This window comes from Oryctolagus cuniculus, chromosome 2, assembly GCF_964237555.1.
Source record: "Oryctolagus cuniculus chromosome 2, mOryCun1.1, whole genome shotgun sequence".
NCBI classification, from domain to species: domain Eukaryota; kingdom Metazoa; phylum Chordata; class Mammalia; order Lagomorpha; family Leporidae; genus Oryctolagus; species Oryctolagus cuniculus.
This window is the reverse complement of record NC_091433.1, coordinates 100,061,755-100,087,469: the sequence shown is the minus strand read 5'-3', so window position 1 is coordinate 100,087,469 and position 25,715 is coordinate 100,061,755. Positions and strand designations below refer to the sequence as shown.

At 40.4% G+C, this 25,715-nt stretch overlaps 1 protein-coding gene across 3 annotated transcripts in view; it reads left to right on the top strand.

The window, feature by feature from the left end:
- LOC100338469 (E3 SUMO-protein ligase RanBP2) overlaps positions 1-25,715 on the top strand; it is a 72,545-nt gene that overhangs the window by 28,232 nt on the left and 18,598 nt on the right. For 2 of the 3 annotated variants that reach the window (XM_051834522.2, XM_051834532.2), the window contains exons 9-21: positions 1,545-1,754; positions 3,758-3,939; positions 4,021-4,196; positions 4,328-4,451; positions 5,473-5,634; positions 5,897-6,034; positions 6,444-6,590; positions 8,071-8,250; positions 8,353-8,436; positions 12,419-12,554; positions 19,285-19,379; positions 20,220-25,026; positions 25,575-25,652. In XM_051834522.2, the coding sequence (XP_051690482.2) occupies positions 1,545-1,754; positions 3,758-3,939; positions 4,021-4,196; positions 4,328-4,451; positions 5,473-5,634; positions 5,897-6,034; positions 6,444-6,590; positions 8,071-8,250; positions 8,353-8,436; positions 12,419-12,554; positions 19,285-19,379; positions 20,220-25,026; positions 25,575-25,652 (6,519 nt within the window). The remainder of the gene's footprint in view (positions 1-1,544; positions 1,755-3,757; positions 3,940-4,020; positions 4,197-4,327; positions 4,452-5,472; positions 5,635-5,896; positions 6,035-6,443; positions 6,591-8,070; positions 8,251-8,352; positions 8,437-12,418; positions 12,555-19,284; positions 19,380-20,219; positions 25,027-25,574; positions 25,653-25,715) is intronic. The other variant, XM_051834527.2, reaches the window with a different exon arrangement.

The window sequence follows — 25,715 nt, the reverse complement described above, 5'->3', positions numbered from 1 at the left end:
CCCAAATGGCCGCCACGGTCGGAGCTAGGCCAATCCGAAGCCAGGAGCCAGGAGCTTCTTCCTGGTCTCCCATACAGGTGCAGGGGCCCAAGAACTTGGGCCATCTTCTGCTTTCCCAGGCCATAGCAGAGAGCTGGACTGGAAGAGGAGCAACCGAGACCAGAACCCGGCACCCATATGGGATGCCAGTGCTGCAGGTGGAGGATTAACCTAGTGGACCACTGTGCCGGCCCCAGATTTGCAGTTCTTAAAGTGACTTTCCACTCCTCCCATTTTTCCTTCTACCTTTGCAGGGCTGTCACAGGTGCTTTTGCAAGGTGTCACAGTTAGTAAAATCAGTGTGTTTTTTTGTTTGTTTGCTTGTTTTGTTTTTCCTCTGAGTATTCAAGTTTGCTAAGAGAATAATTGGTGGTAACCAAATTAGAATTAACCCGTGCTTGAGATTTAATTCACGTACTATATGATACACCTGTTTAAAAGACATTTCATTGATTTTTATTATGTTCCCAGAGTTGAGCATTCATCATCACAATCAGGTTTTTTTTTTTTTTTTTTTGCACCTTTTTTTTTTTGCACTTTTTTTTTTTTTTTTTTTTTTTTTTTTGGACAGGCAGAGTTAGACAGAGAGAAAGGTCTTCCTTTCCTCCAAGGGGCCGCTATTGCTGTTGTGTTGTGGCCAGCGCGTTGCACCGATCCGAAGCCAGGAGCCAGGTGCTTCCTCCTGGTCTCCCATGCGGGTGCAGGGCCCAAGGACCTGGGCCATCCTCCACTGCACTCCCAGGCCACAGCAGAGAGCTGGACTGGAAGAGGAGCAACCAGGATTAGAACCTGGTGTGCCGGCGCCAGCCCACAATCAGTTTTTGATCTTCTTTATTTTTCATCTTCCCATAATGAAATTCCATAAAATACTTAGCAGTCACACTGTACCTTTACCCTAAACTCCTTAGCCTTAGGCAACTACTATTCCGTTTCTCTCAATTTTCCTATCCTGGACATTTTATATAAAAATCATAAAATGTATGATGTTTTATGACTGATTTTTTTCAGTATGTTTTCAGGGTTCATTGCTTTATGCAAAGAGTGTTTTTAAAATAGATTGCTCATCCCAAATCAGTGGAATAAAAATCTGTCGGGTAGGGCCTGGAAGTAAGTTTTACTTCTTAAGAGCTTTTTAAAGGAAGATTGTGATCCAGGTAGGTTTAGAAATCAGTTTATCAGACCAGAGAATGAGAACTTGGCTTTACTGTTTTATGGCTACATAAATCTTAGACTTTTCTATCTAAAATTATATACTTCTGGCATTTTTCACATACATGCCTGTCTTTGATTCTGTCATATATATACAGATTGTCTTAAATTTCAATGTGTTTGTTTTCTCAGTAAGTACATACTTCTTGTCCAACTGTGTTTTTGGGGTTGAATTGTTAAATTTGAGATAATCACTGTACTTTTGCTTTGGGCATATGAATGAAATAATTGAGACATGTAAGTAATTAGAATCTGTATCTTTTTAAATAATGGAAATAATTTATTTTGTTTTTCAGGGCACATGTTGGTAAACTTGAGTCATGGCAAACAAGATTTTTTAAAAGAGATTGTGGAATCTTTTGCCAATAAAAGTGGACAGTCTGCTTTATATGATGCTCTATTTTCTAGTCGGTCACCTAAGGATAAATCTTTTCTTGGTGATGATGATATTGGAAACGTTGATGTACATATACCAGAGTCTGATGAGTTGGCTAGATATGATGTTGGTGAGTTGAATGTTTGAAAAGAAACATTCTGCTGATTAACACTTTTGTATTAGGATAAAATTGAATAAATTGCCCATGCTCTCATTACTAAGAAATACTGACAATGTTTTCCTGTAGTCTATTCAGGATTTGTTTTGTTTTTGTGGTGGTTGGCAGGCAATAGTGTAAGTGGCATATATTTTTCTTCTAAATAGTTGTTTTATATTGTAAGTATGGTTTGTCTTGCTGCTTTCATGAATTTTGTCCCACAGTATCTAGTTTAAAACTCTTATCACCTTTTTTTTTCTTTTTAAAGATTTTATTTATTTATTTGACAGAGTTACAGATAAGTGAGAGGAAAAGACAGAAGGGTCGTCTTTCTGCTGGTTCACTCCCCAAATAGCCACAACGGCCGGAGCTGTGCCGATCTGAAGCCAGGAGCCAGAGCTTCTTCCCAGTCTCCTACGCGGGTGCAGGGGCCCAAGGACTTGGGCCCTCTTCTGCTTTCCCAGGCCATAGCAGAGAGCTGGATCGGAAGAGGAGCAGCTGGGACTAGAACCGATGCTCATATCGGGTGCTGGTGCAGCAGGTGGAAGATTAACCCACTGTGCCATGGTGCCGGCCCAAAAACTCTTATCACCTTTAATTGCAGTGTAATTTTTTATTTAATCAATTATGTTCCATTGTCCTTTCTGTAGGAAACCTGTAAAGACTTAAATTGAGCAGTAAATATGTCACTTATGTTGACTTTGAAGTAGACAGTATGTCATAAATTGAAAACTTAGGACTTAATGGATTAATTATTTACTACATTTTCTGTTGTATTTCCAAGTTGCTTGTAGTTTTCCCTCTGTTAAGGTTAGTACTGTGGGGGCTGGTACTGTGGTACAACAGGTAAAGCTGCTTCCTGTGGTGCCAGCATCCCATATAGGTACCGGTTTGATTCCTACTGGTTTGATTCTCCACTTCTGATCCAGCTCCCTCCCTGCTAACACACTTGGGAAAGCAGCAAAAGACGGCCCAAGTGCCTGGGACCCTGCACTCATGTGGGAGATCCGGAAGAAGCTCCTGGCTCCTGGCTTCAACATTACTCAACCTTGGCTGTTGTGGCCCTTTGGGGAGTGAACCAGCGGATGGACAAACTCTCTAACTCTTTAAAATAAATAAATAAATTAAAAAAAAAAAAGAAAAGAATAGTATTGTGAGGAGCAGGCATCTGGCCTAGCAGTTAAGCCAATGGTTAGGATGCCCGTGTCCTGCATTGAATACCTGGATTCAGGGTTCTGGCTCCTAATTATAGCTTCCTGTTAATATTGATCCTGAGGGGCAATGGTAATGGCTCAAGTAATTGGGTTCTTTTTATTCATTTGGAGACCTATATGAAGTTCCCATCTCCTGTCTTAAGTCTGCTTTTTGTGTAGTGGGGAAGTGAGCAGTGGATGGAAGTTCTCATCCTTATTGTGCATGCCCTGTCTCATAGTTTTGATATATAAACTGTCTGCATTTCAGACATTTTTTCCATAGAGATTCTTAAAAACAGAATACTGGAACAAAGGAGGTGAACATCTTCAAGTCTCCTGTAAATTAACAAACGTTGAAGATTGAGCCTCTTCATATTTTCAGAAGCCTTTTCAGTTCTCTACTATATCAGAGGATTAACATAGTGTCATCCCATTGTTCTAGTGTCTACTGAAAGGGGAAATGTTTGAAGAGTTCTTGTTTGATGGGCATTCTTTATTTGAATGCTCAGTAGATTTTATTTTATTGATTCTGTGGGGTTTTCATTATGTTAGTGGGCTTGAAAGACAAAATTCTTTCCATCACATCTGTTAAATTCCTAGATACAAGGTGTGAATGCATTTAATAAGAGCATGAGATTTTTGCTTATTATAGAATATCCCTCAGCTGTAATATAGCAAAGCAAATATGTAATTAAGATACCTTTACTCTGTGTTATTTTTAACAAAACTAACAACACAGTGAAGATTTCCAAGACCTTAAGCCATTTCCCTCTTTTATTTCAGGTGCCGTTCGTGCACATAATGGCAGTCTTCAGCACCTTACCTGGCTTGGCTTACAATGGAATTCAATGCCTGATTTACCTGCAATTCGAAAATGGCTAAAACAGCTTTTTCATCATCTGCCTCAGGAAACTTCAAGACTTGAAACAAATGCACCTGAATCCATATGTATTTTAGATCTTGAAGTAAGCAAAGATTTTAACAAAGTAAATATTCTGAATTTTGTTTAATTTTTTTCTTACTTAAATTTTCTTTAAATAAAACAGGTATTTTTACTCGGAGTGATATATACCAGCTATTTACAATTAAAGGAGAAATGTAATTCTCACTATAGCTCCTATCAGCCTCTATGCTTGCCACTTCCTGTGTGTAAACAGCTTTGTACAGAGAGGCAGAAGACTTGGTGGGATGCAGTTTGTAATCTAATTCACAGAAAGGCAATGTAAGTAATGATCTGAAAGTATTCTTTTAACTTATTGCCTGGGTTTTACTAAAAATTTAATTTGTCATATGATAGCATACATGTAAGTATTGAATGTATGTTTTTAAAGTGGCTTTATTAAAACTTTTTAGACCTGGAGCCTCAGCAAAATTACGACTTCTAGTTCAGCATGAGATGCACACACTAAGGGGCCAGGAAAAGCATGGTCTTCAACCTTCTCTGCTTGTACACTGGGCAAAATACCTTCAGAGAACGGTGAGTTCACTAAAATGTAAATGGTTTTAGGAACATTGTCTTAGTTTTTTGTTTTATTTGTTTATTTTATCGTTTAAAAAATTATTTGAAAGGTACACTTAAACAGGAGAAAGAGGAGGAGAGATCTTCCATCCATTGGTTCACTCTCCAAATGGCTGCAATGATTAGGACTGGACCAGACCAAAGCCAGGAGCCAGGGTGCTTTCCCAAGCACATCAACAGGGAGCTGGATTAGAAGTCAAACAGCTGGGACTCAAACTAGTGCCCATATGGGATGCTGGCCTTGCAGGCCATGGCTTTTCCTGTTGTGCCGCAACGCTGGCCTGTCGACTCTTTTAAACCATGCGTTTCTTCCTTTCCTTTTCCTTTTTTTTAAATAAAGCTTTTTATTTATTTGAGAGGTAGAGTTACAAACAGTGAGAGGGAGAGACAGAGAGAAAGGTCTTGCGTCCACTGGTTCACTCCCCAAATGGCCGCAATAGCTGGAGCTGGGCTGATTCAAAGCCAGGAGCCAGGAGCTTCTTCCAGGTCTCCCATGCGGGTGCAGGGGCCCAAGCACTTGGGCCATCTTCTACCACTTCCCCAGGCCATAGCAGAGAGCTGGATCGGAAGAGGAGCAGCCAGGACTAGAACTGGTGCCCATATGGGATGCCAGTGCTGCAGGTGGAGGATTAACCACAGGACATTGAAAGTAAGAGTATTACTGATATTTCTGAATATTTCAGATCTCTGTGCTGATGATATTACTTTAAAGATGGTTAGCACTTTGACCAAAGTGTGATATAGAGCCAGATTTTTTTTTTGACTATCTAGAAAAGAGTGGGCTGCCCCTTTAGGAAATACCATTGAAAGTGTTTAAAGTTTGGGTCTACAATGATCGCTCATAGTAAGCCTGCTAAGTGATTTTTTGAGATTCCATTTGATTTTGAATTCAAATTTTAACCATTTACTGCCTTTTATAAATCTAAAATCTAGTCACACATTCCTTAAGATTGTGTACTTGTAACTTATCCTGTTTCAGGGCAGCAGCCTTAATTCTTTTTATGATCAACGGGAATACCTAGGCAGAAGTGTTCATTATTGGAAAAAAGTTTTGCCTTTGTTGAAGACAATCAAAAAGAAGAGCAGTATTCCTGAACCTACTGATCCTCTATTTAAACATTTTCATGCTGCGGACATTCAGGTAATAGAATCTCTTTGTGAATTGACTGGAGTTGTGTATTTCCAGTTCATAAACAAAGAAATTGAAATGTAAACTACTTTAATTAATTGCCTTGTTATTTAATAGTAGACTTACTTTTAAAATCCAGTCACAAATAACCTATGACAGTAAAGTGTAAAAAAGATACTAATTTCATTAGATTAATGTAAAATCTTTGGAAAACCATTTGGATTTGATACTCCAAGTAGAAGCAGTTTGACTAAAAACTATTCAATGTGTTTAGGCATCTGAAATTGGTGAATATGAAGAGGATGCACATATAACTTTTGCTATATTGGATGCAGTTAATGGAAATGTTGAAGATGCTCTGTCTGCTTTTGAATCAATAAAAAACGTTGTTTCTTACTGGAATCTTGCACAGGTAAGTAGATGCTTTACTTGTATTAAGGGTTTTTGTTTTAGTAACATTTGTTTTGGGGCCAACGTTGTGGCATAGTAAGTTAAGCCTCCACTTGCAGTGCTGGCATCCCATATGGGTGCCAGTGTGAGTCCTGGCTGTTCCACTTCCCATCCAGCTCCCTGCTGATGGCCTGGGAAAGCAGTAGAAGATGGCCCAAGTGGTTGGGTCCCTGCACTCGTGTCGGAGACCCAGAAGAAGCTTCTAGGTCCTGGCTTCAGATTGACCCAGCTCCTGCTGTTGTTGTAGCCATTTGTGGAGTGAACCAGCAAGTGGAAGACTTCTGTCTGTCTTTCTCTCTCTTACTGTCTTTCAAAAAATAAACCTTTAAAAAAAATGAAACATTTGTTTCATAAAAGCACTCTTTGCATAGATTTTTCACAGGAAAGCAGAAGACATTGAAAATGACGCCCTTTCTCCCGAAGAACAAGAAGAATGCAAAAATTATCTGAGAAAGACCAGGGACTACCTAATAAAGATTTTAGATGACAGTGATTCAGATCTTTCAGTGGCCCGAAAAGTAAGTTGCAGATTGTTGTCTGTACTATTTATTAGTGACTGGGTGATCAGTTTCTTTTGCCTTGGTTTTGTATTTTGATAATTTCAAAAAAAGTATCTTGTCATTTGGACATGGAAGGAATATAAATTCTTAATTTGCTTTGCTTTGGTTGTTTTACTTTGCTTTTTCATTTTGGTCTTTTTTTTTTTTTTAAACTTGGGAATCTACATATTTATTCTTAGCAAAGTACTTGTAGAATTAGAAAAACTTATAGGATGTCATTGATTTTGTTATCTTGGTAATGTAATCAAAGCAAACATTGCAGCTTCAGGGCTAGTTTTTAATGAATTTTGCTGAAAGTGAAAGTTGTTGACAACTTCAGAGGATTTCTTCTCATCTGCTGTGGGCTGTCTTGTTTTCTACCTGACAACAGTTTGAGATGTATTCATCCTACCTTCTGAGTATTTTGTTGGTTAATTTGTTTTGCTACTCTTAGATTAGGATTTCTGGTACATTCGATCATCTTTATTTCTTCGCCATCCAAAACCAGTTAGAAAACATCAGTAACTTAGTTTATATACTTGTACAATTTATGAAGTTAACATTTCTCTATTATTAAGGCTAACAGAAGTAATAGAAGCAGCATGGACTTTAGAGTCAGAAACTTCAGATTATACAACACTTTCACATTTATTATTATTATTTTAATTTCATTTATTTGAAGACAAAAAGATAGACACACCCCATTCATTGGTTCACTGCCCAAATGCCTTTGACAGCCAAGGCTGAACCAAGCCAAAGTAAGAGGATGGGATCTCAGACTGAGTCTCCGACGTGAATAACAGGGATCCAGTTACTTGAACCGTCACCAGTTACTCCCTGGGGTACATATTATCAGGAAACTAGAATCAGGGCAGAGTGTAGACCTGAGGCCCCAGGCACTCAGGTACAGAAGAGAGGTGTCCAAGTGATGTCTTAACTACTACACCAGTCGCTGCCCTCTCCCTTGCCATTACTTGTATCAACTGTGAAGTTCTTGGGGCCGGCATTGTGGCATAGTATGTAAGGCTGCCACCTGTAACACCGGCATCCCATATGGGCACCAGTTCGAGTCTTGGCTACTTTACTTCCAATCTAGCTCCATGTGAACATGCCTAAAAAAGCAGAATCCAAGTGCTTGGGCCCTTGCTACCCATGTGGGAGACCTGGATAAAACTCCTCTGACTTCAGCCTGGCCCATCCCTAGCTGTTACAGCTATCTGGGGAGGGAACCAGCGGATGGAAGATCTTTCTGTGTCTCTCCCTCTCTCTCTGTAACTGACTGTCAAATAATTAAATCTTTAAAAAAAGAAAATGTTTTTACATAAAGTATGAAGTTCTTATTTCACGAAAATGAGAAAACTGAGTTAATTTTTAAGATAAAGTCCTTGTAATCATTTTACAGTTCGTTCTTTGGTAGTTTTGCAAATCGAAGACCTTGATCAGTGCGTTTTGTTTTTAGTTGCCTGTGCCCCTAGAGTCTGTAAAAGAGATGCTGAATTCAGTCATGCAGGAACTTGAAGACTACAGCGAAGGAGGTCCTCTTTGTAAAAATGGTTCTTTGCGAAATACAGATTCAGAAATAAAACATTCTACACCATCTCCCACCTTATATTCTCTGTCACCTAGTAAAAGTTACAAGGTAGGTCAGAAGTAAATGAATTAAAATGAATTATACCATAGTGGCATATATTTCTTTTGTGGATATTTTAAATACTCTTGTTATTGGAAATTTTTTTTCAAGTATTCTCCCAAAACACCACCTCGATGGGCAGAAGATCAAAATTCCTTACTGAAAATGATCTGCCAACAAGTAGAGGACATTAAGGTAAATGACTTGATTCCTTTCACTGTACTCCTTATTCAAAGATTGTTCCCTTGACCCCTCCCTCCCTTTTCTCTAAAACTGGTCCAAAGTTCCCCTTCTGTGATTACCATAGAATCATCCTGTGTGTTATATACCTGTGTCTTAACCCTTAGCATGGTTTTGAAATCACTTACAAGTGCATCTGTTCCACAGACTGGGTTCTTCAAAGATAGTGTCTTGTCTAAAACATGATATGGTTCTTGGCACAGAAGAGATTTCTTAAGTGTTTGGATTGAATTATCGACATATACTAATTATCTTGCTCTGTTAATTGATTCTCAGATTGACTTTTTTTGTTTTGTTTTGTTTTGTTTTGTTTTTTTGACAGGCAGAGTGGACAGTGAGAGGGAGAGACAGAGAGAAAGGTCTTCCTTTTGCCGTTGGTTCACTCTCCTATGGCCACCACGGCTGGCGCGCTGCAGCCAGCGCAGTGCACTGATCCGAAGCCAGGAGCCAGGTGCTTCTCCTGGTCTCCCATGGGGTGCAGGGCCCAAGCACCTGGGCCATCCTCCACTGCACTCCCAGGCCACAGCAGAGAGCTGGCCTGGAAGAGGGGCAACTGGGACAGAATCCAGCGCCCTGACCGGGACTAGAACCCTGTGTGCCGGCGCCGCAGGCGGAGGATTAGCCTAGTGAGCCACAGCGCCGGCCCAGATTGACTTTTGGTGAGATGTGTATCAAACCTATAGTTAGGAATTGAAAATGATCTAAGCATCAAAAAGTCTTTTACCTTCTTAATAGTTTTCATTAGCAGGGATGCCAGCACTGCAGGCTTGGCTTTAACCTGCTGCACCACAGCACCAGCCCTAAAGGATGTTTTTTACAGGAACATTTTGTAGATAGGGGGATTGGGTATGGTATTACCATTTAGTTGTCTGTTAAGTAGTAGAGGATCAGATAGCCACACAACTAGAAAGCAGTGTACCTGCTGTGTTGTCTAGGAAGTAGAGCAGTGTTAGGAATACATTTTGGAATCAGTGAGGGTCAACATATCTCTCTCCTCAAACATTTATCATTTCTTTGTTTCTTTTTAGTGCCTAAGTATATTTAAGTTCTTTTTTTAATATATGGATAAATGAAAAGCTAGTATCTAGAGGTGCTTTGGAATGTTAAGTAGTCAACATTGACTAAAGAGTGTAGTAGCCAGAAATTTATTGTTTTTTTTTTTTTTTTAAAGATTTTTTTTCCTTAAGAGATACATATTTATTTGAAAGGCAGAGTTACAGAAAGGAGGAAGGGAGGGGGGGAGAGAGAGAGAGATCTTCCGTCTGCGGATTCACTCCCCAAATGATTGCAATGGCTGGATCTGGGCCAGGCCAAAGCTGGGAGCCTGGAACTCCATCTGGGGGTCCCAGATGCAGGCAGTGATTTAACCGTTGTGCCATGGCGCTGCCCACCCACCCATTCTTCCATTCTTAGTACCACTGCCTTAATTTGTTCATGCTGATCTAACCTAAATAGCCTCCTAAATGATATCAGCTCCATTTCCAACCTACACTTGCCTACAATGAAGTAGTACCACATGGATACAGGGTCTCAAGGATTAGGGCCATCTTCTGCTACTTTCTTAGGTACGTTAGCCAGGATTCCATCCAGTGCCCATATGGGATGCCAGCATTGCAGGCAGCAGTTTCATGCTCTGTGCCACAGTGCTGGTCTTAGTCTTGTGTTTTTGAGCATGGGAGTTCAGGGGGTTCCGCTGGAGCTGAACTTTAAGAAGTTTAATGAAGGGGGCCAGCACTGTGGCATAGTAGGCTAAGCCTCCGGCTAGGGTGCCAGCATCCCATATGGACACTGGTTCAAGTCCTGGCTGCTCCTCTTCTGATCCAGCTCTCTGCTTATGGCCTGGGAAAGCAGTGGAAGATGGCCCAAGTCCTTGGGTCCCTGCACCCATGTGGGAGACCCGGAAGAGGCTCCTGGCACCTGGCTTTGGATCAGCTCCGCTCCAGTTGTTGCTGCCATTTGAGGAGTGAACCAACACAATGGAAGACCTTTCTCTGTCTAACTCTGCTTCTCAATAAATAAATAAAATCTTTTAAAATATTTATTTATTTATTTGAAAGTTAGAGTTACACAGAGAGAGAAGGAGAGGCAGAGAGATTAGAGAGAGGTCTTCCATCCACTGGTTCACTCCCCAGTTGGATGCAGTGGAGCTGCGCTGATCCAGAGCCAGGAGCCCAAGAACTTGGCACCATCTTCTCCTGCTTTCCCAGGCCACAGCAAAGAGTTGGTTTGGAAATGGAGCAGCGAGGACTAGAACTGGCGCCCATATGGGATGCTGGCACTGCAGGCGGCGACTTTACACACTACGCCGCAGCTCCGGCGCCATAAATAAAAACTTAAAAAATCACGCTTGTGTTAGGCAAGTGTAAGTTGAAAATGGAGATGAAATCATTTAGTAGGCTATTTAGGTTAGAGTTTGCATGAATGAATAAAGACAGTGGTACTAAGAATGAAAGAATGGGGGTCAGCACTATGACACAATGGTTAAACCATGGCTTGCAGCACCAGCATCCCTTATGGGTGCCAGTTTGAGTCCTGGCTGCTCCATTTCTGATCCAGTTCTCCCTGCTAATGGACCTAGGAAAACAGTAGAGGATGGTCCAAGTCCCTGGGCTCCTGCATTCACTTGGGGGACCCAGAAGAAGCTCCTGGCATCTGGCTCCTGGCTTCAGCCGACCCAGCCCTAGTCATTCTGGCCATCTGGGGAGTGAACCAGTGGATGGAAGATTTCTCTCTGTCCTTCTCTCTCTGTATCTCTGCCTTTCATATAAATAAGTAACCATTTTATTTTTAAAAATATGAAAGAATGGGAACAGGTAAATTTCAGCATATGAAGGATCATGTTCTTAAAATAGCATCTGATACTCAGGTTTCACTGGAAAGAAGAATCTCTTAAAAGACATCATCAAGTGGCCAGCACTGTGGCATAGTAGGTTAAGTCTCCACCTATGGTACGAGCATCCCATGTGGGCGCCACTTTGAGTCCCAGCTACTCCATTTCTGATCCAGCTCCCTGCTGATGGCCTGGAAAGGAGACCCAGATGAAGCCCCTGGCTCCAGTCATTTGGGAGTAAATCAGTGAATGGAAGCTATCTCTCTCTCTCTCTAACTCTCTCTCTCTAACTCTGCCTCTCAAATAAATAAATATTTAATAAAAAAAAAACACATGCAAGTTTGGCTTTTTTTTTCCTTCTTGTTTTATTTGAGAGACAGAGAAGCACACATTAGGGAGAGACAGAGCTTCCTGTTTCTGGTTTACTCCATTAATACCTGCAGTGGCTAGAACTGGGTTGAGTGGGAAGCCTGAGCCTGCGGACTCAATCTAGGTCCCACATGAATGGTAAGGAATGTAGTCACTTGAGCTATCATCACCTGCTGCCTATTGAAGGTCTGTGTTGTCTGGAAGCTGGAATCAGAAGTAGGAAGTACAACCCGAGCAATCTGTTGTGGGGTCTTTTTTTTTTCTTTTCTTTTCTTTTTTTTGACAGGCAGAGTGGACAGTGAGAGAGAGAGAGACAGAGAGAAAGGTCTTCCTTTGCCATTGGTTCACCCTCCAATGGCTACCGCGGCTGGTGCGCTGCGGCCGGCGCACCGCGCTGATCCGAAGCCAGGAGCCAGGTGCTTCTCCTGGTCTCCCATGGGGTGCAGGGCCCAAGCACTTGGGCCATCCTCCACTGCACTCCCGGGCCACAGCAGAGAGCTGGCCTGGAAGAGGGGCAACCGGGACAGAATCCGGCGCCCCGACCGGGACTAGAACCCGGTGTGCCGGTGCTGCAAGGCGGAGGATTAGCCTAGTGAGCCGCGGCGCCGACCGTGGGGTCTTTCTTACCCACTAGGCCAAATGCTCACACTCATCAAGTATTAAATTTTAAAATATTTTGTTAAGTTTTCCCCAGCTCTGTTTTTGGTATAATTGTTTAAAATTATTTTCTTCCAATAGAAAGAAATGCAGGAATTAAAACTAAATAGCAGTAACTCGGCATCCCCTCATCGTTGGCCCACAGAGAATTATGGACCAGACTCAGTGCCTGATGGATACCAGGGATCACAGACTTTTCATGGGGCTCCATTAACAGGTGAGCAGGCAATTGGATAATCCCAGGTTGATAAAAGTACTTAACTTCCTTCTCTTTCAATTCATTGACTTGTTTATGTGTGTTTGTTGTTATACATGGCAATATGTCTGCTTATATGTTGTTTAAAAAGCTGCTCTTGGTATTGATCTTTATGAGCATAAAGAAAATAAGCTCTGTCTGATGACTTGTATAGAAGGCTTAAAGAACCCTTTAATGACATGTCAGATGAGCAGAGTCTGAAGAGATCCCTCCTTAAATTGAAAAATGTTACCCTTTAGAGTCATGCCCTAAGAGATGCCTAATTACTAATTAAGAACTTAAACTTTCAGGGAATTACTTTGAGCCTGTACAGAGAGGCTGGTAATATTAATTGTGAAATATGACTATATATCGAGGGAACAGGAGTTTTGAGTTAGATCATAGTGGGTTTTTAAGTTTTTGCTGTATCATCTACAAGCTGTGTAGTTAACTTTTGAAATGTGAAAATACTTCTCTCACATAATTACTGTGAGCATTTGTGTGCATACAAGTCGGTATGGATGTGTAGTAAGCATTTATTCTTTATGTACAGTAAACACTTAACTTGCTATGAGTTAGTTATTTGCAGAAGTTTGTGTATGTAATCATAGTAACTCAAGAGATAGTTAATCCCAGTTTTACAGGTGAAATGTGTTTAAAATCTCATGTGTTTAAATCTGATGTGACAGGTTACAGTCAGAATGCATGCAGGTATACTAAAAATACTATGTAAAATCACCTTCAGACAATGTGTAAAAGGTGCATATGCGACATAAATGAATTATGTGTGTAGACTTGGGTCTCATTCCCAAGATATCTCATTATGCACATATTATGCACTTATTCCAGAATCCAAAATAATGTGTGCATTTAAGATAAGGGAAATGCAACCTGTAGTAGTGTGTATTTTTTTCTAATTGTTTTTACACTTAGCCAAAAGGCTGAGAAACGATCTCTAATTGTTTGTAACCCAGGAAACATTTAGGATGATACAGTTGTGCATTGAGTAGAGTGTGTATAGGTAGGATAAAGACACTGGCTAGCCTTTTCCATGGCTTTTTTAGTACTGGGTATGGTCAGTAACTGAGCACTTCTTGAGATCACAATTTCCATTTCTTCTTTGTGCAGGCTAAAAGGGCTTTTGGTGATACGCGCTTGTGAATTGAGCATTTTTACATTGCCTCACTTTATTCTTGCTGTGGCTTTCATGTGTAAAAGCATACATCCTCATTTTACAGTTGACAGCAGTGTAGATTTCAAATGACTTGTTGACAGTGTTCACAAGTCACTTATAGCACTGAGAGAGACCAGGTTCCCTGATTCTTCTCCCGTGTTCATAGACTTCTTTTTCTAAATAGGAATAAAAATATATCAAAATGGTCCTTGTCTTTTTTTTTTTTTTTTTTTTTTTTTTGACAGGCAGAATGGACAGTGAGAGAGACAGAGAGCAAGGTCTTCCTTTTTGCCGTTGGTTCACCCTCCAGTGGCGCTGATCCAAAGGCAGGAGCCAGGTGCTTCTCCTGGTCTCCCATGGGGTGCAGGGCCCAAGGACTTGGGCCATCCTCCACTGCACTCCCTGGCCACAGCAGAGAGCTGGCCTGGAAGAGGGGCAACCGGGACAGAATCCAGCGCCCCAACCAGGACTAGAACCCGGTGTGCTGGTGCCTCAAGGCGGAGGATTAGCCTATTGAGCTATGGCGCTGGCCAGCCCTTGTCTTTTAAAAAAAAAACTATATTTCTCAGAAGCATTTTATTTAAGGTATACAGACTTCATGCATTTTGTAAATACAACTGTAGGAACATAGTGATTCTTCCCATTGTACCCTCCTTCCCATCCGCACTGCACCCTTCCTCCTTCTATTCCCATTCTTATTTTTTACTAAGATCTATTTTCAATTAACTTTATTCATGTAAGATTAACTCTATACTATGTAAAGAGTTCAACAAATAGTATAAAGAAAAACCTGTTTCTCAACAGTCGAATCAAGGGCTGTTCAAAGTGTCATTTTCACTTCTATAGATTACCTTTTAGGTGTTCCTTTAGTTATCACAGATCAGGGAGAACATATGGTATCTGTTTCTGGACTGGCTTATTTCACAAAGTATGATGCTTTCCATTTTGTTGCAAATGACAGGATTTCATGTTTTTATGGTCTGCCATGTGGTCTATCCTAGAGAAAATTCCATGCACTGGTGAGAAGAATGTTTATTCTGCAACTGTAGGTTGAAAAGTTCTGTAGATACCTGTTAGATCCCTTTCGTCTATAGTGTCGATTAATTCTTGTTTCCTTGCTGATTTTTGCCTGGTTGATTGGTCCATTGCTGAAAGTAGGGTATTGAAGTCCCCCATTGCTACTGTATTGGAGTCTGTGTCTCCTTATAGATTCATTAACATTTCTTTTAAATAGCCAGCTGCCCTGTAATTAGGTGCATATACATTATAGCCACATCTTGCAGTTGAATTGACCCCTTACTCATTTCATAGTGCCCTTCTTTGTCTCTTAACAGTTTTTGTGTTCAAGTCTATTTTGTCTGATATTAGGATGACTCCACCAACTATTTTCTGGTTTCTGTTAGTATGGAATATCTTTTTCCATCCTTTCACTCTGAGCCTGTGTAATTTTTGTTAGTGAGATGTGTTTCTTGTAGGCCACAAATATATATAGGTTTTGTTTTTTAATCCATTCAGCCAGCCTGTATCTTTTAACTGGAGAGTTGAGACCATTTACATTCAAGGTGATCATTGATAAGTAACAATTTGGGCCGGTGCTGTGGCTCACTAGGCTAATCCTCTGCCTGTGGCACCGGCACCCTGGGTTCTAGTCCCGGTTGGGGCGCCGGATTCTGTCCTGGTTGCTCCTCTTCCAGTCCAGCTCTGTTGTGGCCCAGGAGGGCAGTGGAGGATGGCCGAAGTGTTTGGGCCCTGCACCCACATGGGAGACCAGGAGGAAGCACCTGGCTCCTGGCTTCAGATTGGCGCAGCGTGCCGGCTGTAGCAGCCATCTGGGTGGTAAACCAATGGAAGGATGACCTTTCTCTCTGTCTCCCTCACTAACTCTGCCTGTCAAAAAAAAAAAAAAAAAGTAACAATTTGGCCCTGCCATTTTTCCATAAATATTACTGTTGTTTACTTTGGATTTCCTTTGTGCTTTTACTGGGAAATTTTCTGCTTTCCCCTTCTTTCATAGTGATGACCATGTTTCTGTGTTTCTGTGTGTAGCATATCCTTTAGCATCTTTCATACGGCTGAACAAGTGGTATGAATTCTGTCAATTTCTGTTTGTTATGGAAGGTGTTTATTTCATCTTCATTCAGAAATGAGAGCTTTGTGGGGTACAGTATTCTGGGTTGATAGTTTTTTTCCTCTTAAGACTTGGAATATATCTCTCTATTCTCTCCTAGCCTCTAGGGTTTTGGTGAGAAGACAGCTGTGAGTCTAACTGGAGATCCTCTGAAAGTAATCTGGCATTTCTCTCGTACACACTTTAGAATCTTTTCATTATCATTTACTGTGGAGAGTTTGACTACAATGTGTCGTGGTGAAGATCTTTTCCAGTCATGTCTATTAGGAGTTCTGTGTGCTTCCTGTACTTGGACTTCCCTTTGTTTCTCCAAATTAGAGAAGTTTTCTATAATTATTTCACTAAAAAGGCCATCTAATCCATTCTCTTTCCACACCTTCAGGAACTCCTAGGACCTGTATATTGGGTTGTTTGATAGCATCCCATAGATATCCAACACTGTTTTTTAGTTCTCTAATTTTTTATTGGTCTGACTAAAATTTCTAGAGATAGGTCTTCTAACACAACAGCCAGGAGCTTCTTCCAGGTCTCCCACACAGGTGCAGGGACCCAAGGATTTGGGCCACTTACTGCTTTCCCAGGCCATAGCACAGAGCTGGATTGGAAGAGGTGATGCTGGAACTAGAATGGGTGTCTATATGGGATTCCAGCGCCTCAGGTGGAGGCTTAACCTACTATGCCATAGCACCAGCCCTTGATTTCTCTTTAAAATCTCAATTTCATGGAAAAATTTTCATTCATGTGATGTATGGATTTTATTTGTGGATTTGCTTCTGATTATCTCTAAGTAATCCTACGATCAGTTTTTTTTTTTTTTAATTCTATTTCCAGCATTTCATCAGTCTCTTCATCTTCACATTCTTATATTAAAGTGTTATGGTTCCTTGGAAGTATCATGTTGTGTACTTTATTCTTGCTTCTTAAATAGCTGCATTTATTTTTAGGAATTTGTATAGACAATTGTTGAATCCCCCCCCCCGCGTGATGGCTTTTATCTTTGGTCTGTGCCTCTGTGGCTTAGTGGAGTGTTTGCTCTTTCAGTAAATACCCAGAGGTGAGTGCTGGGTGTAGCTAGTGAGCTCAGTTTAGTGCTCCAGGGTGAAAGGAGTCCAAGGTGACACCCAAGTAGAGTGTGGTAAATCTCTTCTCTCTTTGTTTTAAATCAGAGGAGAGTTTTCAGTGTGAGCATGGATCCTCCAGCAATTACCCTCACCAGGGACTCGGGAAGCCCTGAGCATGTGGACCCGCCCACAGTGACTACCCAAAGACCCAGCCACACCCTGCACCCTCCCACACAGCCACAGTGATTTCACAGTCCCAGCACACAAGGCTCCCACAGTCACTAGCACCCAGCCCACATCAGTCCTCCCAGCCAGACTCGGGCCTCTCCTCTCAGCTAGTTGCTGGCACGTATGTTCAAAATGGTGCCCACCCTCTTTCGGCTTGTTACAGGATGCCAGTGCTGGCTGGTCAGGGAGAGAAATGTGCTCCCCTCCTTTTTTTTTTCCCTCTAGGTTGGCAGGTACACTGTCTCCTTCAGGACTCCAAGCTAGATTCAAGCCAGGCTTTATCACCAATGGCTTGGACTGCTGCATTCTGGTCTTATCTCACTCTCCAAAGCTGATGCTGCGGATCTCAGCTGGGATCCTGAGTTGTACATGTCCACACCCTCCATGTAGATCCACAGTGTCCCTGCATAGCATTTCCTCTGGAGTTTTCTCCCAAACTCTTCCCTCAGAGTGTACTCTCTCTACTTTTTTCTAAAATTTTTTAATGATTAAAACACAAAGATTAATAAGGCTGTAACAAATACTCAGAAGTATTGAGCGTGAAAAAAAGGACAAAGTAATAGCCTTTCTATTACGTAGAAGCCCTATTACTGTTTTGGAGCATTCTTTTCTAGTTCTTCCTCTTTTTATACATATAGTATTTTTTATGAGATTGTTACCTTGTTACTATTTCATGGTAGGTGAGTTAGCTTGTTTTGAAAAAGCTACATTCATTTCTGGACATTTTTTAAATTAAATATTCCTTGGAAATACTATTAAAGTGTTATGCCATTATGTGGAAGCATTGCAAGTTCTGTTCCCTTGTATATGCTAGTATGAATAATGCTGTGGATACATTTCTGTGGTTGTAGGATATTTTAAAAATTCAGTTTATGCTTTTACCACTATATATGGTATTGCTATTACACTCTTTCTAGTGTTGACTATGTATCAGTTTATAGAAATGATTGAATTTGCAAGCAGAAAAGTGGTATCAGTTTTTAAATAATTTATACTAAACTGTTTCACACTTCATAGCTTTTTATTTTTCTTTCCTGTATTTATTCATGTGGTGCTTCTTTCCATGAAAATATTTTTTGTAGCTTAATAATAAGCTTTTCATCTCCCCTCTCCCCACTGGTAAGAATTACTTTACTGGTCACTGTTACAGTCCCTACTTAAACTTGAGATTTAAGAATTCTTGGCTTTCATATGTTTAGCCTAGTGTTTCCAGTCACTACACAATTCTAATTAGGTTTCCAAATTTAAATTTGGGCTTCTGGTTAGGCTTTTCTAGGTCATTAATGCTTTCCAGGGTTAGTTATGTGGCACCTTTTGGGTCACAATTTCTATTTCTTGTTCCATATCCAGACATAAAAAGAACTGGAGGTTATTTTGTTTTCTGGAAACTGATAAAAAACAAATCAAGCAATGACTGGTACAATATAAATGTCTTCTAGTTGCTTGGTTTCCTAGTAAAACTGTCAGAAAACAGATGAAGCAGATTGTTATTAAATCATAAGTATTCTCTTTCTTCTTTCTCCACCTCCATCCCTTCTTCCTTCTCCTTACTCCCCTCTCCTCCCTTTTGTCCTCCTTTTTTTTTTTTTTAAGCAACAATTTGTGTTACTTGTGAGATCTCTTCCGTAATTTATTAGGTGATTTTCACCTTAATGTTTTCAGCAGTAGCTTGAATGTAGCAAAAGCTGCCTACCTCATCATTCTGCAGATTTTCAAGGCACACGTCAAAAACGTGGCCTTTGAGATAATTTTGGTTCTTTGACTTTTTATCTGTGACTAGTGTATTTCCAGTGTTTCTGAGTTGAGCATGATGTGCTTTTACATTCTGCTGATAGTTATTAGAAATCGACCAACTACTCTTTCGGTTCCTTTTTTGATGCTTGTTAGGTGTTCTTGACCATTGCACTGCCATCCTCTTATTCCTCATTTCATATTTAGCAATTTTTTTCCTAGTTTGCATTTGATAATTATTGTTATGGTGTATTTTGATGTGCATAATTAAAAACCCTTTGTAGTTATTAACGCTTTCTCTGATTTCTATTGCTTTTGTATTTATAGTTCTTGTATAGATAGGGCTAACTGTATAACAGTGTTTTCTTTCCTTTTCCCCCCCTTTTTTAGTTTCAACTACTGGTCCTTCAGTATATTATAGTCAGTCACCAGCATACAATTCCCAGTATCTCCTCAGACCAGCAGCTAATGTTACTCCCACAAAGGTAACCGAGGAATAATTTATATAATTTATAAATATCACCTTTTTAATTGAGTTATTCCTTTAAAGGAATAAATTCAGGTTCAGTTCTTAAATTTATATGTTGCTGAATATAAAGATATTAATGCAGAAGTTATACTTTTTAGTAACCTTATTTTGTGTTAAAATAAATTTGAACATTTAGAATATTTTAATTAGAATGGTGATAGTTTTGGGTTCTTGACCATTCTGTTTTGATAGAAATAAGATTAGAATGTTCTTTTTAAAACACTGTATGGTAAGTACTTCTAGGCCTAATATAAATATTAAGACAATATTGCAGCAGTAGTTGAATGTGTGGGCTTTGAGGGTTGATAGCATGTAGACCCTTGATTTTCTCTTTACTTTGACCATTCACAAGTTTCTTAACCTCTTTGTGTATCAGTTGCCTTGTGTAAAATGAGCATAAGTCTTTTAATTCATAGTTTTTGAGAATATTAAGATATATCTAAAATGCTTAGAGCTGTGCCTAAATTGCCATGTTAGTACATGTTTACTAAATGTTATAATGTTCATCATCAGCAGCATCAGTAGTGTTAGTATTTTTTAATAAATTATTTAGTAAGGAACATATTTGCTCTTTGAATTTATTGTAGAGGTAGATTTTTTAAGATGGTGTCATTTGTTGATTTTTGTTATGTACTGAGTAATAATGCTGTCTTCTCTTAATGATGTACTTTGTACCCTAATGATATTTCTTTCAACTGATAGTACTCAAGTTTGAGGTTTGTGATAGTTGGTTTGTATCTAGCTATTTATAGTTTTTAATACAATCTGTAAAACATTTTAACTTTTTTTCTTTTAGGGTCCGGTTTATGGCATGAATAGGCTTCCACCCCAACAGCATATTTACGCGTATTCACAGATGCACACACCACCAGTGCAAAGCTCATCTGCTTGTATGTTCTCTCAGGACATGTATGGTCCTCCATTGCGTTTCGAGTCTCCTGCAACAGGAATTATGTCACCCAGGGGTGATGATTATTTTAATTACAGTGTTCAGCAGCCAAACACAAACCCATCCTTGCCAGAACCAGGATATTTCACAAAACCACCTCCAGTGGCAAATCATGCTTCAAGATCTGCCGAATCTAAGGTTATAGAATTTGGAAAAACAAGTTTTGTTCAGCCTGTGCCAGGTGAAGGAATAAGGCCGTCATTGACAACACCCGCACATACAACACAACCACCTCCTTTTAAGTTTAACTCGAATTTCAAGTCAAATGATGGTGACTTCACATTTTCCTCACCTCAGGTTATGACGCAACCCCCTTCTGCACCTTATGGTAGTAGTGAAAGGCTTTTAGGTCTCCTGACTTCAGATAAACCTTTACAAGGAGAGTGCTATAGTGGTCCAAAGCCAATTCCTAGTCAGACCATCGGGCCTCGGAATACATTCAATTTTGGAAGCAAAAATATGTCTGGAATCTCATTTACAGAAAACATGGGGCCAAATCAGCAAAAGAATTCAGGGTTCCGTCGAAGTGATGACATGTTTACTTTCCATGGACCAGGGAAGTCAGTGTTCGGGACACCTGCTCCAGAGCTGGCGAGCAAGAACCATGACACAGACGCAGGCAGTGCCCATGGAGATGAGGATGAGGATGGCCCGCACTTTGAGCCCGTGGTCCCTCTTCCTGATAAAATCGAAGTGAAGACTGGTGAGGAAGATGAAGAAGAATTCTTCTGTAATCGTGCAAAATTATTCCGCTTTGATGGAGAATCCAAAGAATGGAAGGAACGTGGGATTGGCAATGTAAAAATACTGAGGCATAAGACATCTGGTAAAATTCGTCTTCTGATGAGGCGAGAGCAAGTATTGAAAATCTGTGCAAATCATTACATTAGTCCAGATATGAAATTGACACCAAATGCTGGATCAGACAAATCTTTTGTATGGCACGCCCTTGATTATGCAGATGAGTCGCCGAAACCAGAACAGCTGGCTATTAGATTCAAAACTCCTGAGGAGGCAGCGCTTTTTAAGTGCAAGTTTGAAGAGGCCCAGAGCATTTTAAAAGCCTCAGGAACTAACTTAGCAACAGCACCAAATGAGACTATCAGAACTGTAAAAGACTCCACAAGTCATGACAACAAGGATATTTGTAAATCTGATGCTGGAAACATGAATTTTGAATTTCAAGTTGGAAAGAAAGAAGGGTCTTGGTGGGGCTGTAACAGCTGCTCCTTGAAAAATGCTGCAACTGTGAAGAAATGTGTATCATGCCAAAATCTAAACCCAAGTAGTAAAGAGCTCCTTGGCCCACCATTAGTTGAAACAGTTCCTGCTCCTAAAACTGGCCCAGCGAATGCTCAGGATAGATTTGCCTCAGTGGCTCCAGTGAAAGAAGGTTATTGGGACTGTAGTGTTTGTTTAGTAAGGAATGAACCTACTGTATCTAAGTGCAGTGCATGCCAAAGTACAAAATCTGCTAACAAAACTGGGTCTTCATTTGTTCATCAGGCTTCCTTTAAATTTGGCCAGGGAGATCTTCCTAAGTCTGTCAATAGTGACTTCAGGTCTGTGTTCTCTATGAAGGAAGGACAGTGGGATTGCAGTTTGTGCTTAGTGCGGAATGAAGGGAGCGCTGCAAAATGCATTGCCTGTGAGAATCCAAGAAAACAGAGTCTACCTGCCTCTGCTGTTGCAGCTCCTGCCTCTTTCCAGTTTGGTACTTCAGAGACAAGTAAAGCACCAAAGAGCGGATTTGAGGATGTTTTTGCCGAGAAGGAAGGACAGTGGGACTGCAATGTCTGCTTGGTGCGAAATGAACCAGATGCTACAAAATGCATTGCCTGTCAGAATCCAGCTAAACCAGGCCCACCTGCTGCTGCTGCAGCCCCTGCCTCTTTCCAGTTTGGTACTTCAGAGACGAGCAAGGCTCCTAAGAGCGGATTTGAGGGGATATTCGCCAAGAAGGAAGGACAGTGGGACTGCAGTTTGTGCTTAGTAAGAAATGAAGAGACTGCTACCCAATGTATTGCTTGTCAGAGTCCAAACCCGCAGAACCAGCCTACTTCTGCTGTTCCAGCATCTGCCTCTGCAGAGACGAGCAAGGCTCCAAAGACTGGACTGGAAGGACTGTTCCCCAAGAAGGAAGGACAGTGGGATTGTAGTGTTTGCCTTGTACAAAATGAAGGTTCTTCCTTAAAATGCGTGGCTTGTGGTGCCTCTAAATCAACTCATAAGCCCATTGCAGAAACTCCCTCAGCTTTCACATTGGGCTCCAAAACAAAGTTAAGTGACTCTTCTGCAAGTCAGGTAGAGACAGGATTCAAAAGTAACTTTTCAGAAAAAGCTTTTAAATTTGGCAGTACGGCAGAGCAAGGGTTTAAGTTTGGACATGCAGATCCAGAAAATGCACCGTCATTTACATTTCAGGGTTCTTCTAATACAGAATCCAAGTCAACAAAAGAAGGGTTTAGTTTTTCAATTCCTGTGTCTGCTGATGGCTTTAAATTTGGTATTCAGGAACAGGGAAATCAAGAGAGGAATGAGAAACACCCTGAAAATGACACTGGTTTCCAGGCACAGGATGCTAGTAGCCAAAAGAATGGTAGTGGTGTGATCTTTGGTCAAAAAAGTAGCACTTTTACCTTTGCAGATCTTGCAAAGTCAACTTCAGGAGAAGGATTTCAGTTTGGCAAAAAAGACCCCAATTTCAAGGGATTTTCGGGTGCTGGAGAAAAATTATTCTCATCACAGAGTGGTAAAATTGCTGATAGAACCAACACTTCTGCTGATCTTGAGAAAGATGATGATGCCTATAAGACTGAGGAAAATGATGACATTCATTTTGAGCCAGTAGTTCAGATGCCTGAAAAAGTAGAACTTGTAACAGGAGAAGAAGATGAAAAAGTTCTGTATTCACAGCGGGTGAAACTGTTTAGGTTTGATGCTGAGATAAGTCAGTGGAAAGAACGGGGCTTAGGCAATTTAAAAATTCTCAAAAATGAGGTGAATGGAAAACTAAGAATGCTGATGCGAAGAGAACAAGTCCTAAAAGTGTGCGCTAATCATTGGATAACAACTACAATGAACCTGAAGCCTCTCTCTGGATCAGATAGAGCGTGGATGTGGTTGGCTAGTGATTTCTCTGATGGTGATGCCAAACTAGAACAGCTGGCAGCAAAATTTAAAACACCAGAGCTGGCTGAAGAATTCAAGCAGAAGTTTGAGGAATGCCAGCGACTTCTGTTAGATATACCACTTCAGACTCCCCATAAACTTGTAGATACTGGCAGAGCTGCTAAGTTAATACAGCGAGCTGAAGAAATGAAGAGTGGACTGAAAGATTTCAAAACGTTTTTGACAAATGATCAGACAAAAGTCAGTGATGAAGAGAGTAAGAGTTCCGACGCAGGGTCGGCCAATGCTTCAGATACAACAATCAAGCCAAATCCTGAAAACACGGGGCCCACGTTAGAGTGGGACAACTATGATTTAAGGGAAGATGCTTTAGATGATAGTGTAAGTAGCAGTTCAGTACATGCTTCTCCATTGGCAAGCAGCCCTGTGAGGAAAAATCTTTTCCGCTTTGGTGAGTCAACAACAGGATTCAACTTCAGTTTCAAGTCTGCTTTGAGTCCATCTAAGTCTCCTGCCAAGTTGAATCAGAGTGGGACTTCAGTTGGTACTGATGAAGAATCTGATGTGACTCAAGAAGAAGAGCGAGATGGCCAGTACTTTGAACCTGTTGTACCTTTACCTGACCTAGTAGAAGTATCCAGTGGTGAGGAAAATGAGCAAGTAGTTTTTAGTCACAGAGCAAAACTCTATAGATATGATAAGGATGTTGGTCAGTGGAAAGAAAGGGGCATTGGTGATATAAAGATTTTACAGAATTATGATAATAAGCAAGTTCGTATAGTGATGAGAAGGGACCAGGTATTAAAACTTTGTGCCAACCACAGAATAACACCAGATATGACACTGCAAAATATGAAAGGGACAGAAAGAGTATGGGTGTGGACTGCTTGTGATTTTGCAGACGGAGAAAGAAAAATAGAACATTTAGCTGTGCGTTTTAAACTACAAGATGTTGCAGACTCATTTAAGAAAATTTTTGATGAAGCAAAAGTAGCCCAAGAAAAGGATTCTTTGATAACACCGCACGTTTCTCGGTCAAGCACTCCTAGAGAGTCACCATGTGGCAAAATTGCTGTAGCTGTGTTAGAAGAAACCACACGAGAAAGGACGGATTTAATTCAGGGTGATGACGTAGCAGACACAACTTCCGAAGTTGGAGAAGGGTCTAGCACAACTGAAACAACAACAAAAGCAGTGGTTTCTCCTCCCAAATTTGTGTTTGGTTCAGAGTCCGTTAAAAGCATCTTTAGTAGTGAAAAATCAAAGCCATTTGCATTCGGCAACAGTTCAGCCACTGGGTCTTTGTTTGGATTTAGTTTTAATGCACCTTTGAAAAATAACAACAGTGAAACTAGTTCAGTAGTCCAGAGTGGATCTGAAAGAGAACTGGAACCTGCCAAGTCTGAACTGTCGAAGAGCTCTGATCTCAAACATCCTTCAGATGGCAAAGCCAGAAATCTCTTGGCTTCCTTTCCAAAGGAAGAAGCCTCAACCAGTTACATCTTTAAAACACCAGAAAAGGGTAAGTGCTTAGTTTTTAGAGTTAAGCAGTTTTTTTCTTTTAATGTTCTTTATGTAGACTCTCTGTAGAATAGTACTGTTATTCATAGTTGGATTGTAAACATTGCTTTGTAAACCCAAAAAATATTTCTGATTTTTTACCTCAGGTTCACCCATGAGTATTCACACAGCAGCAGATGTTGTTTATTTGCTAGCGATTTCAATAATTAGAAGATATTGATAGCATATACGGTAGAGTGAAAGAACCCCAAACAGCTTAAAGAGCCCTGTACTTGATTCATGAGTGTTAACTGAGCCTTTGTAAAGTGTTCATTCTCCAATTTATTATTAGCACTCAAAAAGCATTATGTTTTTCAGAAATTCACATATGGGTTAGTCTTACCACCATTTTTTACACCTTTTATTAAGTAAGCAAAAAAATAGAACCACTATGTTAGATGAATAGATTAAGACAACTAGATGAATATCAATTGAGAGACTGTCTTTTTATATTTTAAAATCCTATTTGTTTCCCAAAATGTTCAAAAATGAATGCTCTTTATTTTCTAGGATTTAATTTTAGCCTTTTTAAATCTAATCCAATGGCTTTTTGGACCAGCACCCCTTCCTCACAGCCTGAGAGTGGAGGTATAGAAACAGTATTCTCCAGTATGAGATGGCGAGCAGCTGGTAGTCCTTAGTAAAGTGGTT